At 44.8% G+C, this 16,669-nt stretch overlaps 1 protein-coding gene across 1 annotated transcript; it reads right to left on the reverse strand.

Moving 5' to 3' along the window:
• Positions 1-297: 297 nt before the first annotated feature.
• Positions 298-15,124, reverse strand: LOC113359330 (probable inactive receptor kinase At4g23740). Its single transcript, XM_026602984.1, has 2 exons — positions 14,437-15,124; positions 298-902 (listed from the first exon to the last, which is right to left on the reverse strand). The coding sequence occupies exons 1-2, from the start codon at positions 15,122-15,124 to the stop codon at positions 298-300; spliced, it is 1,293 nt and encodes a 430-aa protein (XP_026458769.1).
• Between the last annotated feature and the right edge of the window lie 1,545 nt (positions 15,125-16,669).

A 16,669-nucleotide genomic window follows, 5' to 3' on the forward strand; every position in this document is an offset into this window, starting at 1 on the left:
CAGATATCATTTCACTAAGTAAAAAACGACATTTAAAAAGACAACAAATATTCATCAACAAAAAGGAACATCAATAGCACCACCAACAAATACTTGCAAAAAAGAAAGAAAAAAAATACACCACCAAGATGATGAGAATAGTGAAAGGACAAAGAAAAGTAAAAAAGAACACAAGAAAGGGCTGCTCTATCTGAATAACAATCCCAGTCGAGGATATATGCAGTAGTTAGCTAATTTAAGATTAATTATGGAGATTCTCCTAAAGGTGGCTAGATGCTTTAGTTCAACACAAACTTCCTAAGCTGATTTCGCTGTTCCTAGATAATCTTTAGTTCCAAAAAATCGTATGCATTTCACCCTCATGGGTGCATCTTGTATCTGCGGCCTTTTCTGTGGATACTTTTCTGTTATGCCCTTCACTCTTATCAATACCTCGTGTATTCTTGGTCTTTTTTGCGGGCTATTTGAAGTGCAATCGGAAGCTATCCGCAACATTTCTTTCCATTGTGCCTTTTTTCCTATAAATTGTCTCTCCAGACGATCTTCCAATGTATTTACGTATTTTTTTCTAAGTAAATTAACCAAAGTAGGACTTCCGAGTTCTCCAGAAACTAGTTCAGCAAGAAAACATCCGTAGCTATATATATCCGCTGGTTGGCTGCTGAGATTTGGGTAGAAATCCATTTCTGGGGCTATGTGTCCATGTGCCTCATGATTAACCTTAAACATCGGTGTGAACCATGAACACTGGCCGAGGTCCGAAATGCAACCATAGTTTTCTGCATTGAGGAAGATATTTGAGGATTTGATGTTCCCGTGTACCAGTTTTCCGTTATTTTGTGAGTGTATACATGCAATGCCTTTTGCTACACCAATTGCTATCTTCACTCTAGCCTCCCAGTCTAGAGGGGTTGTGTACACATATATCTCATTATCAGACACGTGTATATAAAAAGGTACGTGGAAAGCATGCAGGCCAAAACATCAAAACATGATGCGTCATGAAACACCGAATAAACCCCGAGGAGTTACTTTATCTCATCCCCAAAAGAGGAGCTAAGATCAACGGTGGAGAGAAAGTTAGCTGACACGGACTGACAGGGGCAGAAGACACTTGTCTGACACGAGCAGACCCCTCAACTACCCACATTAAACACTCTGAGCAGTGTACGTGTCGACCAACCTGTGGAACGAGCGAGGATGCCTCTGCGGGATCAAGGGGCAAACGCAGACCTCCGCGTGATGGACGCAAGGACACAAGAAGATAAGGTTCCAACGGTCTTCAGAGATGGGTCCCACGTTCTAACCTTATAAATACCCAATCTCCACCAAGAGGGAGTGGGGGAAAAAAATATGAGGAAGGGAAGGAGAGAGAGAGAGAGAGAAATAGTAAGGGTAAGTTAATCCCTTAGAGGAGAGAAACATGTAAAGTCATTCAACTATTCGTGTAACCGTGAAGAACATAGTAAAACAACAAACCCCGTGGATGTAGGCCTTAGTGCTGAACCACGTAAACCTTGGTCTTATTTACATTTCAGCACTTTATATTCATTTAGCTCCGTGCATGTTTGCTTATATGTTTTGTTTTCCTTAATACTTATATCCCATGCACAAACGCCACGCATGGAGTTGTTGGATGAGGCCATGATAAACCCGAAGGTTTTGAGCCAATGAATCAACACCAGGGTACCATCATCATAATCTCTTTAGATGATAATGATTGATTGTGAGCGTTCAGACCCCCGCGTGGTTCGTGTGCTCACAATTTGGCGCTAGAAACAGGGACTTCGTCCCGGTAAAAGATTTATCTTGTCCTGTGATTTCATTTTTATTTGGCATATGATTGCTCTGATTTTATCAGCTCGGACCGTATAGATCATTCGTTAATTGTATTATGTTCAAAAACCCACCTTTGGTCTTCGATAAGAGTTATTGTTCTAAGCGGGTTATTGTTCTAATCCATCGGATTTAAAATTTTCGTAGTTTTTATACTAAGGATCCCCTTTAATAAAACTCTAACCCGTATTTTATAGCCTGCGGGTATTAATTTCCTCTTGAAAAATTGTATTTCGCCAACTAACCCGCTTCACGCGGATATTCCCGTTTCTGTTGTTTGAAATAACTTATGCAGAGAGAACGTGTTGTGAGTAAAGAAGGCAAGTTTACGCGAGATTTCATTATCAACAAAAGGGCACGTGATGGAAAAGACGCAGGAAGCAGAAAAATCCAAAGCTTTGTCAAAAGAAACACCCAGGACAACCCCGATCATCACCCGAAGCAAGCAGAAAGGAGATAAAGCTAAAATGACCAATCGAAGGCAAGATACGGCAGAAATCACTTCACCCATGAACGCTAATTCAGTTGCAGCGGCGGCTCTCAGAGCAGCAACGATAAAGTACGGGGAGGCTGCGGTAGTCCCGAAGGCTGCGGAGGCTAGCAATACCTTCGCCATGAGTCAACTTAATCAACCAAGAGAAAGGGTGGATGAATCCAGAATATTCCAACCCGCGCACCTTCTAACCTTTGGAATGCCGCTAACAAATAATCAGAATCAAACCATACCGGCGGCTCTGGCACCGCAGAGGGGCGCTCACTCCAATTTGGAAACACCAGCAACCGAAGCTGAACCCCTGCCACCTTTAGTACAGACCATGGAGGAGGGCGGCACCACGGCTGTAGCGGCACGCGCTGGGACTCCCAATCAGGGGTCCAACCAATCACACCGACTAATGGCTGAGCTTGAGGAACTGAGGAAGAACCAGCAGGTTTACGCAGAAGTTGTAGCTCTGTTGGCCAGAGAAAATCAAGATTTAAAGGAGCGGATTGCTCTAAGCACGAAGACCAGCCAACAACTTGATGAAGCAAGCTCCAAAGCACCAGAGCCAAACCAAGACTGTAGAGTCGTCCTAGCGGCTAATGAAGACGCGACAAGGAGACGTAGCGTATCCGACCCGGATTATGACGATGGAGAGTCAGACGGTAATGAGCTGAAGAATTTAGAGCACCAACGCGCAATGGAGGAACTACGAGATGAGATGATGGCAGAGATCAGGCAATTAAAAAATAAACAAGGTGGGGGAAGGTTAGAAGAGGTCATGAGAGAAGCTAACTCCACGCCCTTAACGCATCGCTTGGCCAACACCCCTATTCCACTGAAATGCCCTATCCCGACGTTCGAATGCTATGATGGATCCAGCGACCCTGCTGCACATGTTCGGTACTACAACCGTGTCTTAGCTAGATGGGGTCAGAACGACGCCGTACTCTGTAGATACTTCCCTTCAAACTTGAATGGATCGGCGTTATCATGGTTTGATAATCTCCCACCAAACTCCATCCACTCATACGACCAACTCGCAGAGAAATTCTTAAGAACATACATGTACAACAAGACTGTAAACACCGGGATGGATAAGCTCTTTTCACTAGCAATTGGCTACAAGGAAACCACGAGGGAGTACACAAACAGATGGCATAAGATCTTCCAAGCCATAGGGAGCGTGGACCCAGTGGTAAGCATCAACTGCTACAAATGGGGCTTAGACCGAATGAGTCCCCTATTTGTTGAAATTCACGGGAGCGTGCCCAAGACAGAAGGAGATCTCCGAATAATTATCGAGAAGCACGCTCGACTTGAAGAAATTCAACGGGAAAACCCGAGGGCATACCCGCAGAGGTCTCACCGCACCAATTCAGCGGAACAAACCAATGGGGCCAAAAGGGGTTGCTCAGATGAGAGACCTCACGAAGATAGGAAGGAACGGAGGGATGAACGAAGAACAGGCGACCGAAAATTCGAAGATCAAGTTTACACGAAACTCAACACTAGCTATGCTCGTATCCTACGAGAGATCAAAGGGAGGGAAAACTTAGAGTGGCCATGGTCTAAGGGAAAGCAGCCCCCGAGATCCGAGAAGTCTAAAGATTACTGTGAGTATCACTGTTTCAACGGACACCAGACCGAAAAATGCAAGAACCTTCAAATAATGATCCAAAAATTAATTGATGCGGGAGAGCTCAAACATTACATACGAAAGGAGGTTACCGAGGACAGATCTAAACGAACCAAACCAGTCCAACTTCCGGAAGAAAACCGAACAATCAACACCATCTCGTGTTCCGAAGCCACAGGATCCTCACTCACAGCGCAGATTGGAAAAAGGTTACGGAAGCAATTCGAAGACCGCTGCGAGTTATATAAGGTCGATGGGGTAGCGGTAGACGAACACGAAGAATGGATGGAATCTCATATCATCTTCGATGCCGAGGATATCGAAGAAGATATGGAAGACCATAACGATCCCTTGGTCCTAACATTACCAGTAGCTGGATGTAACCTCAAAAAGATCCTCATAGACGTGGGAAGCTCTGTAAATGTCCTATTCTATGATGCATTCAAACGGATGAAGCTCCATGATGAACAGTTGATGACCTCTTATCACACCATCTACGGATTCAATGGAGCAGCCACGAAGCCCTTGGGAGACATCGTGTTACAGGTTAACGCAGGGCCCATGAAACTGGATACCCGATTCAGTGTGGTGGACACCCCGTCCCCCTACAACTCCATTATTGGACGACAATGGGTACACAAGCTCAAAGGAGTTGCGGCAACATACCACCAATACCTCAGATTTCCAACACCTGAGGGAATAATGGAGATCAAGGGAGATCGAATCGCTACGCGAGAGTGCCAGGCCACTCAGGATCATATCAACAATGAGCAAGAAGAGCAGCGAAAAATCCGAAGAGTAAGAAATCAAGAAACCGCGAAAGAGAAAGCCGTAGACCTATTCCTTAAGGAAACTACAGGAAAAGGCTTGACGAAAGATGGTAATGTCCAAGGCTCGGAAACAAGTACCTCAACAACCATCGAAGAGCAGAAACACGCTAAATAGCAATTAAAGAGCGCCCCAGTCCTCGGAAACCCGAAGCCTGTGTTCACACCAGTAGAACCCGTAAAGGAAATCAACATAGGAACGGAAGAAGACCCGAAGATGGTCAAAATTGGGACCATCATGGACGAAGGAAGAGAACATTCCTTAACCAAATTACTTAAGGAATATGCAGATGTGTTCGCCTGGAAGTTGGGAGATATGCCGGGGATTGACCCAAAAGTAATCCAACATGAACTACGCATCAAACCGGGCACGCCCCCGTTCAGGCAGAAAATACGAAAAGTGGCTCCAGAATATCATGAGGCGGTAGAAACAGAACTTCGGAAGCTACTAGATGCAGGATTTATCAAGGAAGTCAAGTACCCTACCTGGATCTCCAACATGGTCATTGTTCCTAAGAAAAATGGAGGGGTTAGAATATGCATCGACTTTACTAATCTCAACAAGGCATGTCCAAAGGACAGCTATCCCCTGCCGAGCATAGATCAACTGGTTGAAGCAGTTGAAGGGTACGAAGAGCTGTCGTTCATGGACGGATATTCTGGTTACAACCAAGTAGCCCTGGCAGAAGAAGATCAGCCACACACAACGTTCTATACCCCACATGGCCTTTATTGCTATACCAGAATGCCTTTCGGGCTCCGAAACGCAGGGGCAACATACCAAAGGATGGTCGATGCTATCTTCAAGCCATGGATTGGAGGAACCCTAGAAGTCTACGTGGACGACATGCTCGTCAAAAGCAAGCTGCGTAAAAATCACCACCAGGACCTGAGGAATATCTTCGAAGCAATGAGACAGCATCACATGAAAGTGAATCCGGATAAATTTACTTTCGGTGTCACCTCGGGGAAGTTCCTCGGGTATCTGGTGACGAAAAGGGGCATCGAGGTAGACCCAGCGAAGATTCAAGCCATAGTAGAGATGTCGTCCCCAAAGAATCTGAAGGAAGTGCAGAAGCTCAATGGGTCCATAGCAGCGTTGGGCAGATTTATTGCACGGTCTTCGGACAAATGCAAACATTTCTTCAATATTCTTAAAAAAGGGAGCAGGTTCGAATGGACCGCCGAATGCGAGGAAGAATTCCAAAAAATCAAAGAACATCTAGCTTCAATCCCGATCCTGCAGAAGCCAGACCCTGATGAAGTTTTGGCATTGTACATAGCAGCAACGGAGGACGCAGTCAGCGCGGTATTAGTCAAAACCAATACAAAGGTGGAACATCCTATCTATTACGTCAGCAAGACACTCAATTCCGCGGAAAGAAATTATACTAAGATTGAACAACTCATCCTCGCACTGGTATGGGCTACCCAAAAACTGAGAACCTACTTCCTAACTCACCTCGTCAGGGTACCATGCAAAGCACCATTGGAAGCAGTCCTCAAAAGCACGGGAAAAGTGGGCCGAATAGCCAAATGGAACACCCATCTGGACCAATTCAACATCATTCATGAAATTCAACATTCTCAGAAGTCCCAAGTGCTGGCAGATTTCTTAGCAGACCTCCCCCTTGACAACGACGAAGAGATTAAGGGAATACCAGAAGCCGAGGAAGAAATCAAGGATCCAATGGATATCCTCGAACCTGCGAGTCATAGACAATGGGAAGTCTTTGTCGACGGATCTAAAAATAAGGAAGGAGCAGGAATAGGTATTGTCATTATCACCCCAACTGGAGAAAGGATTATACAGGCACTTAGATTGGAATTCAAAGAGCATACCAACAACATTGTTGAATACGAAGCTGTCGTACATGCCCTACGTATAATAATAGAGATGGGGGTAACCGATGTAAGGCTGAAAAGTGATTCGCAGCTTGTCATACGGTAAATAGGGCTTGAGTATAATGTGTACGATGACACCCTTTCAGCTTACATGGCCTTGGTCCAAACATTGGCATCACAAATCCCGAACATTAAGTTCCGGCACTTATGCAGAAGGGACCTCAGGCACGCGGATGCCCTAGCATATATATCATCCATGCTGAGGGATAAAAATGCCGAAGGTATTAAAATAGCAAGGGTATACGAGCCTTCGATTGCATCTCAATTCTCCTTCGCTACCAATCAAGATGTGATGGAAGAAAATATCGAAGACCAGGTAGGAGAAGACATCCATAATGATTTTGACGAAGAAGATATCCTGTCAAGAGCAAATCAAGACGAATACTTCAGCAACGAAGATGACTGGAGAACGGTGATCCATGCGTTTCTCGAAAAGGAAAGTTTACCCGCGGACCATAAACATGCTAGGAAAATACTCTCCAAAGCAGGAAGATATGATCTTCGGGATGGGGTCCTGTACAAGAAATCCTTCCTCGGACCGTTATTACGTTGCTTATCTCGAAAAGAGGGGCACCGAATTCTAAATGACATCCATTATGGGGACGCAGGGAATCATAGCGGTATGAGATCACTAGCCGACAAAGCCAAAACGCAAGGATATTACTGGCCCACGATGATACAGGATGCCGCAAGAATGTCCCGACGATGTGAAGAATGTCAGCGTTTCGCCAAAAAGATACACGCGCCGGCAACAATGTTAAACTCTGTCGATAGCCCGTGGCCATTTGCAAAATGGGGCGTAGACATCGTCGGGCCTTTCATCGAAGGATCAGGGAAGAGACGATTTTTGATAGTAGCCACGGACTACTTCAGTAAATGGGTGGAGGCTAAGGCCTTGGCCAGGATCAGAGACGCGGATGTGTTCACTTTCATATTCCAGAACATCATTTGCAGATTTGGTATACCTGCTGAAATTGTATCTGATAACGGCAAGCAATTACAGGGAAAAAATATAGACATGCTCTTCGACACTTTCAAAATAAGAAAGAACAAGTCCACCCCCATATACCCTCAAAGCAACGGACAAGCGGAAGCTACCAACAAGACCCTCGCCCTTATACTCAAAAAAAAAATTAGACGAGCATAAGGGAAGATGGTGTGAACAACTGCACAATGTCTTATGGGCATACAGGACAACACGAAGATCCGCTACCGGGGAATCCCCGTTTCTTCTAACTTATGGAGCTGAAGCAGTCATACCTACGGAAATCCTCATGCCAACCACGAAGACCGAAGCTTGGGAGAAAAACCTCACAACAGATATGATGTTAGAAAGGTTGGACGACTTGGAAGGAAGAAGGGAAGTAGCATTGCAAAAGATGGAAAATTATCAACGAAGACTAGAAAGGGAGTACAACAAAAAGGTAAAGCTACAGAATTTTGTAGAGGGACAGTATGTGTTGAGAACAATCCCACGGTATCAGCAAGAAAAGAAATGGGGAAAGTTAGCACCTACATGGGGAGGACCTTTTATGATCCACGACATTGCGGGTAACGGTTCCTACTACCTTCGTAATCTAAAAGGCGAGGTCCTCCGGCATCCTTGGAATGCTAAATGGCTCAAACCATACTTCCCATAGAAGCAACGCAGATTTGAATCTGCTTGGAGTGTACCAGAAGAAGAAGGGAGCCTGACCGCTCCACATGTTTCTATCTCTGGAAGAGGAATTGCAGACCTCAACTTATCAATCAAACAAGCTTTCAAATTATCAAGTCAGTGGAATCTACCTACAATATTGGGGAAAGTAGTTAATCTACAATCTCTCAGGGCTCCCCCATCAGTGTCCATAAGTGTAGGACCAGGGGGAAGGCACCCAGCAGAAAGAGATACCCAACCAATCTTAAGGCAACGGGTCGACGGAATGGGTGCGTAAATATTTTAATCCCATATCCTAGAACGTTTCCTCGGCCCCCACCGTCTGGGAATCCTCTGGCCCAGGATTCGCCAGCGGGGTGACAGGTCTCAAGACGATCACGAAGGTACCTTCCTTCAGTATCGCACTCAAAAACACTTAAAAACTTTTGTTTGATTTTTCACAAATACTTAAAATAAAAACAAAACAACATTGTAGGTATATCAAGAAGAGGATTCATTTCATAAAGGGTGATTACAAGAAGTGAAAGGCCAAAGTCAAGGATACACAATCAAAAAATATTCCTTTTACAGGATCATCAGCAAAAAATATCCTTGTTACATGATTACAAAAAGTATAATGATGCCGCGGATCCTACAAAACGCTGCGATCTCTACCTGAGTGGCGGCCCCATCGGCAGGATTATTCTGAAGACTTGATGGGACGCTCCCACCAGAAGAGGGGCCCGAGGAGCTGGGCAAGGCAGAAGGAACGGGACGACGAGGATAGTTCTTCACGAGACCATGTTCATTCCTTAGGCCAAGTTCTATCCTCTCCAGCATCTTGTTCGTCTCCTCAGCCAATTGACAACGAGCCTTGTGTTTAATAACTGTTGTCCGCTGTTGGGCTTGGGATAATAACGAAGATAGCCGATTCACTTCTCTAGAAGCAGCACCAACGGCCTCCTCGCGGGTTGCTGCTAAATTCTTGAAGTGATTGGTCTGTTCTTCCTGCTGCGCTAAGGAAGATTGAGCCTTTTCAAGTTTTTCATTTGTGACGCGAAGGCGTCCCTCGAGCTCTGAAAAACACAACACCAAGGAGTTAGCGTAGAAAAAAAACAAGGTCACACTCGATGAAATGGGATTATACCTTCGACACAAGCCGAAGCCTCTTCATACTCATTAACAACCGCATCTCGCGCTTCATCAAGATGATCATATTCCGCGGATAATTTCTTATAGTCTAGTTGAAGGTTGGTGAGAGTAAATTGACAGGCATCTAATTCTACCTGCTTCATCGAGTCCATATGACGAAGGTGGTCGACCTCTTTATTTATCTCTGAGACCCCTTTGCTGAGTCTGTACATGCACACTTCGAGATTCCTCTCAGACTCAGCATGACGAGCTACGTCGGCACGAGACGCGGAAAGAGCATTGCTGAGAGCGTAGACTTCAGCACGAGCATCATCTCTTTCTCTGGCAAGACAGAGCATATTATCCTGGACCCCTGAAAGAGGAATGGATCGAGCCGTCTGTAATTCTTCTTCCAACCGCTGAATCCTAGATTCCAACAAGGAAGTGCGCTCACGGGCTTCCCGCAGATTATCACGGGTCCACAGCAGTGTGCCATTAAATAAAGCACGATCATGGTTGTACAGATTTTGCATGTCGACCATCTGAACATGCCGCGCGCGCCATACCTCAGCCCGAGCATCCCATTTCTTAGCTTCACTCTTAATTTTCTCAACCAAATCTCTAATACGAGATTTTTGCCGAACTCTTTCGTTTTGAAGCCATATCAGCTCGGGGACGCCACCCACTGGAGATAGGGTGGGGAGACTCAGACAGAACAACTAAGAGATAAAAGAATGACGACATACGGCGAGGGAAAAGCACCAAACCTGTGAAAGTGGAAACTTGGCTACGAGTTTGCTCTAACTCAGCGCGCACTGCAACAAGTTCTGAACGAAGATCAGCCTCTGCTTCACCCAGCTTTTCTTTCTCCTTAAGGCTTTTCTTCAGCTCTTCTATTTCCACCTCAGCCGCAGATAATTCCTTTTCTCGGTGACGAAGCTTAGCCTCGAGCTTCAGAGATTTCGCTTTGAAGAACTGATACAGCACGTGGTTACAATGCTCGCTCCTCATCATCTACACATCAAGATGACAAAACATTATTTCACCGAAGCGTCTGATCGTCACGTAGAAGTATGTACGAAAATTTACCTCCAGCGCACGCTGCTGCGGAAAGCCATATTGATACCCGTCGGCGATAGCCATCATATCGGCAACGGAAGTAGGAGGCTCCGGCACGAGGGTAGCTTCGGGAACAGTCAACCTTTTTCCCCAGGCTTCAGACACCTGCGCCTTCGAAGACATCTCCATCATGCGACGGGTATACGCGGTTGATTCCTTTTCCCCAGCAACAACAGGAGCGGGATGAGAGACAAACAGAAGATTCTTTTCCTTGAACCAATCCATGATGGCGTCCTCACCCTCAGACGTCGGCAACTGTGGAAGATTATCAGCAGGCGCATCGATGACCGATTTCCCCTTCTCTGACACGACCCCCTCAGCACAAATGTTGGCATGCTCCTCCGCGCCTACATGCGCAGCATGCTCCTCCGCACCACCATCTTCTACAGTAGCGTCTCCATTACCATCACCACCAAGAACATCCCAATCATCATTGGGGGAAAGTAAAGAGAAGTCCTCGGGAAAATCAAGGGCTTCGTCAAAGAACTCCCCCGTGGAGTACATCCGATCAAAAGAAAATTCTTGAGAAGCGGGAAGGGTATCTGCGACATCACCAGCAGGGACGGAAACATCCCCGATAACAACATCATCAGCCACCACGGCTTTGTTCCTTCCTTCATCACCAACATGACCAGCGAAGACCTCTTCTTCGACATTGATAGGGGAGGTACCAGTACGTTCCTCCCCATCTGTAATCTCGTCCTCTGCAAACTCTTCGTTCACTGGACTAGTAACTTCTTCTTGGGCTTCAACCTCGCCCATCACCGTAGTAGAAGACTGCTTCAGCCTAATCTTTTTCTTCTTCAATACCTGAAACCAACACCACAAAAAGAATTATTTTTCCCGTCTGATGGAAGTTCTAAAAAAGAAGCGCAGCTAGAATCTGCGTACCTGAGCAGCTGAGATATTCTTCGGTGGGAGTATAGCACCGGAACCATCCTCCTCGTCTCCCTCTACGACGTCCAGGGCATAAGGAAAATTCATGCCCGCAAATTTCAGACGCCAGGGGCAGAAATCTCCATAGCGAACAGGAGGAGATTCGCGCGGCTTACTATTCTCGGTAGGCCGCCAACCGCGGGGACCAGGAATCCAACCGTAAGCCCACGGACCAACTATCTCGATAACGGTGGCGTGCCACTCGTAGTCATGATCGCGCTTGATCCTCTCTCGCGCGGGGAAGAGTTTCCGACGACTGGACGCCTCCGTGCCAGGAACATACTTCAGCTTGGCATCACTGATCTCATTTAACAGACGAATCTCGCCTCGAGGAGCAGGGAGATTCCGAAGGCTGACACTCCACGGCTTGCGATTCCTACTATTGACGTAATCACCGAAGGAGTTATTGAAATTCTCAGGAGTATACCATTCCTTCTCCATGGGATTGGGGACGTAACAAGTCATCGACGTTTCCCCCTTACTCCGCAGATAGCATTCCTTCAGGGCGCGGAGATAATTCCCCGATAGTTGGGATACGGAACGGCTGTGAGTATTGGTGGAAGAACCCTCACGACTAGCGAGCACGTCGTAGTAGAAGGAATCACCTGATTTATACAACGGCAGCATGAGACCAGCTTCGAATTCCCCAACCGTCGTTAACAAATGAAATTCATCGAACTCATACTTGGAGATAAGCTCATACGTAATATCATCCTCAGGGGCATAGAAACGAACCCCGAAGGCTTGAAGCTCATGCTTTTCCTTGAATATTTCAAGATCGATATGCTTGAAGGTTACTTTTTTCCTGCTAACAGAGACACTGCGTATTAAGGGAGCAGCCTCATCCTCCTCGGCGGGGCCGGATGAACTAACGAACGCTTCCGAAGCTTTTCTCTTCACGGGGGGATTCTTTGAAGATTCAACCCTAGGAGCTACACCCTTCGTATTCTTTCCTTTAAAAGTTGGAGAAGACCGTAGATGATGCTCGGGCACTAACGAACGTAGAGGAGGAATGTCAAAAGCAACAGCGCGGGGCGGAGCCTGCGTACTCCTAGTATCATCACGAGGACGAGCCATTGAGCGATCAAAGACTCTTCGAGAACCAGACGGAATTATCGGAGGAATCTCTTCCCTAGAGGACGAGGCTTTCGCTCCAGAAGAAACTCGACTCCGACGAACATCATCTTGAGACTCTCGACGCGGAGGAGATCTCGATAACCCAGAATCAGGAGTCTGATAAGTAGGCCGCGGACGGTCAGACATGGCTGCGGAAAGAATAAAATCAAGAACAAGTTACACACAATCGAAAAACATTACCAAAAATCAAAAAACACATCCATAGCAATACAACCACGATAACGTAGCAACCCTAAAATTAGTATACATGCTCAAAATTTCACCCTCGAAGTAATGGCTTCCTTAATTTAAGATGAAGAACAGGGGCAAACTAGTATGCAAGCATCAGAAGAAGTTCTTCATCACAAACAAGGAACAACAGTAGCAGAAAATTCACAAATCAACACAGCATAAAACGATGGAAATAAAGAAAATAAAAACTTACCGGCAAAAACAGCAGTAGAAGAAACAAACAGTAGAAGCGGGCGTGGTTAATGCTAAGGTGGAGAAAATTTAAGATCACAGGTGCAATGAAGACTGACAGAGAATTTAAGGTCACAGGTTCAATGAAGACAGAAAATTTAAAGGAAGAATGAAAACTGAGAGAGTGTTTAGGAAGAATGAAATTAAATCTTCTTTCTATCCTTAAAATACCCGAAAGAAAGAGAAGGAAATTAAGGGAGGAATGGGAAACGTGCCCGTTACATAAGCAGTTAATGCACGAATAAAAGACGTGCCCAAGTATCTAGGAGAAGTTATTAGGAGTGAGAAGAATATGCGACGATAGTTTTTCTTCAAGGCACCCATTAGTCATTCAAGCCCGAAGAAAAGGGGCAAATTGTGTACACATATATCTCACTATCAGACACGTGTATATAAAAAGGTACGTGGAAAGCATGCAGGCCAAAACATCAAAACATGATGCGTCATGAAACACCGAATAAACCCCGAGGAGTTACTTTATCTCATCCCCAAAAGAGGAGCTAAGATCAACGGTGGAGAGAAAGTTAGCTGACACGGACTGACAGGGGCAGAAGACACTTGTCTGACACGAGCAGACCCCTCAACTACCCACATTAAACACTCTGAGCAGTGTACGTGTCGACCAACCTGTGGAACGAGCGAGGATGCCTCTGCGGGATCAAGGGGCAAACGCAGACCTCCGCGTGATGGACGCAAGGACACAAGAAGATAAGGTTCCAGCGGTCTTCAGAGATGGGTCCCACGTTCTAACCTTATAAATACCCAATCTCCACCAAGAGGGAGTGGGGGAAAAAAATATGAGGAAGGGAAGGAGAGAGAGAGAGAGAGAAATAGTAAGGGTAAGTTAATCCCTTAGAGGAGAGAAACATGTAAAGTCATTCAACTATTCGTGTAACCGTGAAGAACATAGTAAAACAACAAACCCCGTGGATGTAGGCCTTAGTGCTGAACCACGTAAACCTTGGTCTTATTTACATTTCAGCACTTTACATTCATTTAGCTCCGTGCATGTTTGCTTATATGTTTTGTTTTTCTTAATACTTATATCCCATGCACAAACGCCACGCATGGAGTTGTTGGATGAGGCCATGATAAATCCGAAGGTTTTGAGCCAATGAATCAACACCAGGGTACCATCATCATAATCTCTTTAGATGATAATGATTGATTGTGAGCGTTCGGACCCCGCGTGGTTCGTGTGCTCGCAGGGGTCTTACCTTCTTCTGCAATATGGTGTAGTCAAAGAAAAGTAAGGAAAAGGACACGAGAAAATGATAGATTAATCGATTAAGACGCGAGAAAATTATGCAGAAGGACCAAACCAACATACCGTGCAACATTGAGTAAACACTACCCTGGCTGTAGAAATCGTACACAAAAATCTTCTCCTCCTGGGAATAGTAATATGCTCTTAGTGGAACAACATTTGCGTGCTTAATTCTGCAAACAATGTCAATGAGTTCCTGGAAAACTTGCCTCCTAGCTTTAGCAACTTCCTTATGCACCTTTGGATCTTTAATGGATGCCTTTAGTACTACCTGATGATCAGCGTGGTATAGAGTCGTGGTTTCCCCAAAAACCCCTTTCCCAAGTATCTCAAAGGCAGCTTCCTGCACAACTTTGAGGTCAAAATTTTCCGATAAAGTTGTCCTTCCAATTCCTTTGGGTGCGAGGAATTTACCAACACTAACATCATCTCTAAAAGAGAACTGATTCATCTCCAATTTTTCATCACGATGACTCGTACAAGATCGCGGCACCTCCAAACAGACAGCAGTACTAATACTACTAGTGTTGAGATTAGCTTCAGCAACCGGACCACCTGATGTACCTCCTTTGACCAACCGATCAACTGCTTGCTTGATATGCTTCACATCAGACCACATGTGTGCCTGTACATTAATAGTGAGAAAGTCGACCAAACGCTTATCCAATCGGCGAATGTCATTTGAGTATCTCTTCTTCACCTTGCAATTCCATGATTGTTGAACCTCCGAACACCTCTGAATCAACATCATCCCTTCCTTCAACTCATCATGAAGTTTCGATAGCTTCGATGTCGGAGATGATTGATTCCAGCGTGTTTTGCAGTCTCTGAAAGTCAGCTGTGAAACTCCTATATTGGTTTATCTCACGTAGAACTGCTTCTAGTAATTCCGATACTACTGCACCAAGTACAGCTCCACCTACTAGCTCAGCCATATCTTCAAGTGAAATACAACAAATTAATTTGTCTAGCAGAAAGAAACAAATGATAGTTTGAAGGATGGGATATTGTTTATTTCTAGCCTTTCAGAAAGATTGATAGGATTAAGTATCAGTCTCTCAGAAGAAGTTGTAGTATCAGCGGTGAATAATTGGAGAAGACACAGGGAGAAGGGAAGAGAGAAAAGTGAAAGACTAGTTTGTTAGCAGAGACATAGAGTTTTTAATGAAAATTCATAAGCAGCAGTCTTATATATAGAAGTAACCATGGGAGACAAATCAGGTGTTGGTATTGGGACAGAACGGACAACGGAGAGAACATTTGCTCACAAGGAAGCTTCGTTACATTTTCTAACCCCGGTGTACAATTGGGTGGTATACGACACGTCTATAATACAACCGTTGGATGATCATTTAATAATCTTTCACCATCGTTCGATTTGATGATGATTGGATATACAAGAAAGCAGCAACAACAACCCAAGTCAAAAAGATGGAAGGGGTACTGTCACCATCACTCCCTTTCCCTTCTACATTTGCAAATAATTTGATTGCGGCAAGCTATCGTCAGCTGCTTCCTTGGGTGTACTGAAATGTGGACTATGGTTGCGCAAATGATTTGATTGCGGCAAGCTAAAAAGCGGCCGATATCGTCAGCTGCTTCCTTGGGTGTACTAAAATGTGGACTATGGTTGCACAAAAATAAAGTAAAAAATTATTCGTTAAATCACCCGTTACAAAGAAAGTTTGACTTTTTTTTTTTTTTGCGATTGATGTTTTTTTATATTGAAATCTGTCGAAACAAAATTAATATGGGACCATGAAATTAGGACGCGTGATTGGGGGTATCAAAATTAATTGTGGGATAGAGGGAAAAGACAAAAACTGGATCAAAATATTAAATCAGGGTCACCCCTTATCTAAATGCTTTTTTTAATTCATAATCTACCCCTCACTAATCATGTTTAGCGGTTAATTAAAAGTGAAAACTACAGGGAAACCCATTCTTCGGATCTTTCCCACTGTGAAACCCACGCCCAGAAATTTGAAGGCGCCCACCCATTTTCTAGGAAAAAATTATTCTCAAACCCATATTTTATAAAATTCCGTTTCGTTCTTTTTTTTTTTCTTCTTCTTCATCTTCAATTCCTTTTCTTCTTCCTCTCCACTCTACCGTGAATTTCCAATGAGTTGTGGTCGATTAAGAAGAGTGGGTATTGGTTATCACTCAAGTTTGATTCAGATTTTGTGATGAATTGATGGAAGAATCGAAGAAAAAAATTAGGGTCCAGAGAATTAGGTCGAGAGAATTGATTCAGATTTTACAGTTCTCGATAAGATTAGGTCGAGAGAAGTTG

The sequence above is a fragment of the Papaver somniferum genome, chromosome 3 (genome assembly GCF_003573695.1).
Source record: "Papaver somniferum cultivar HN1 chromosome 3, ASM357369v1, whole genome shotgun sequence".
Taxonomy (NCBI): domain Eukaryota; kingdom Viridiplantae; phylum Streptophyta; class Magnoliopsida; order Ranunculales; family Papaveraceae; genus Papaver; species Papaver somniferum.

Coding starts and splice junctions, on each gene's coding strand:
- LOC113359330 (XM_026602984.1), bottom strand. CDS start 15,124: ATGATGTTGATTCAGAGGTGTTCGGAGGTTCAACAATCATGGAATTGC. Junction 903..14,436: donor TGTTTACTCAATGTTGCACG/GTATGTTGGTTT, acceptor CAACCCCTCTAG/ACTGGGAGGCTAGAGTGAAG.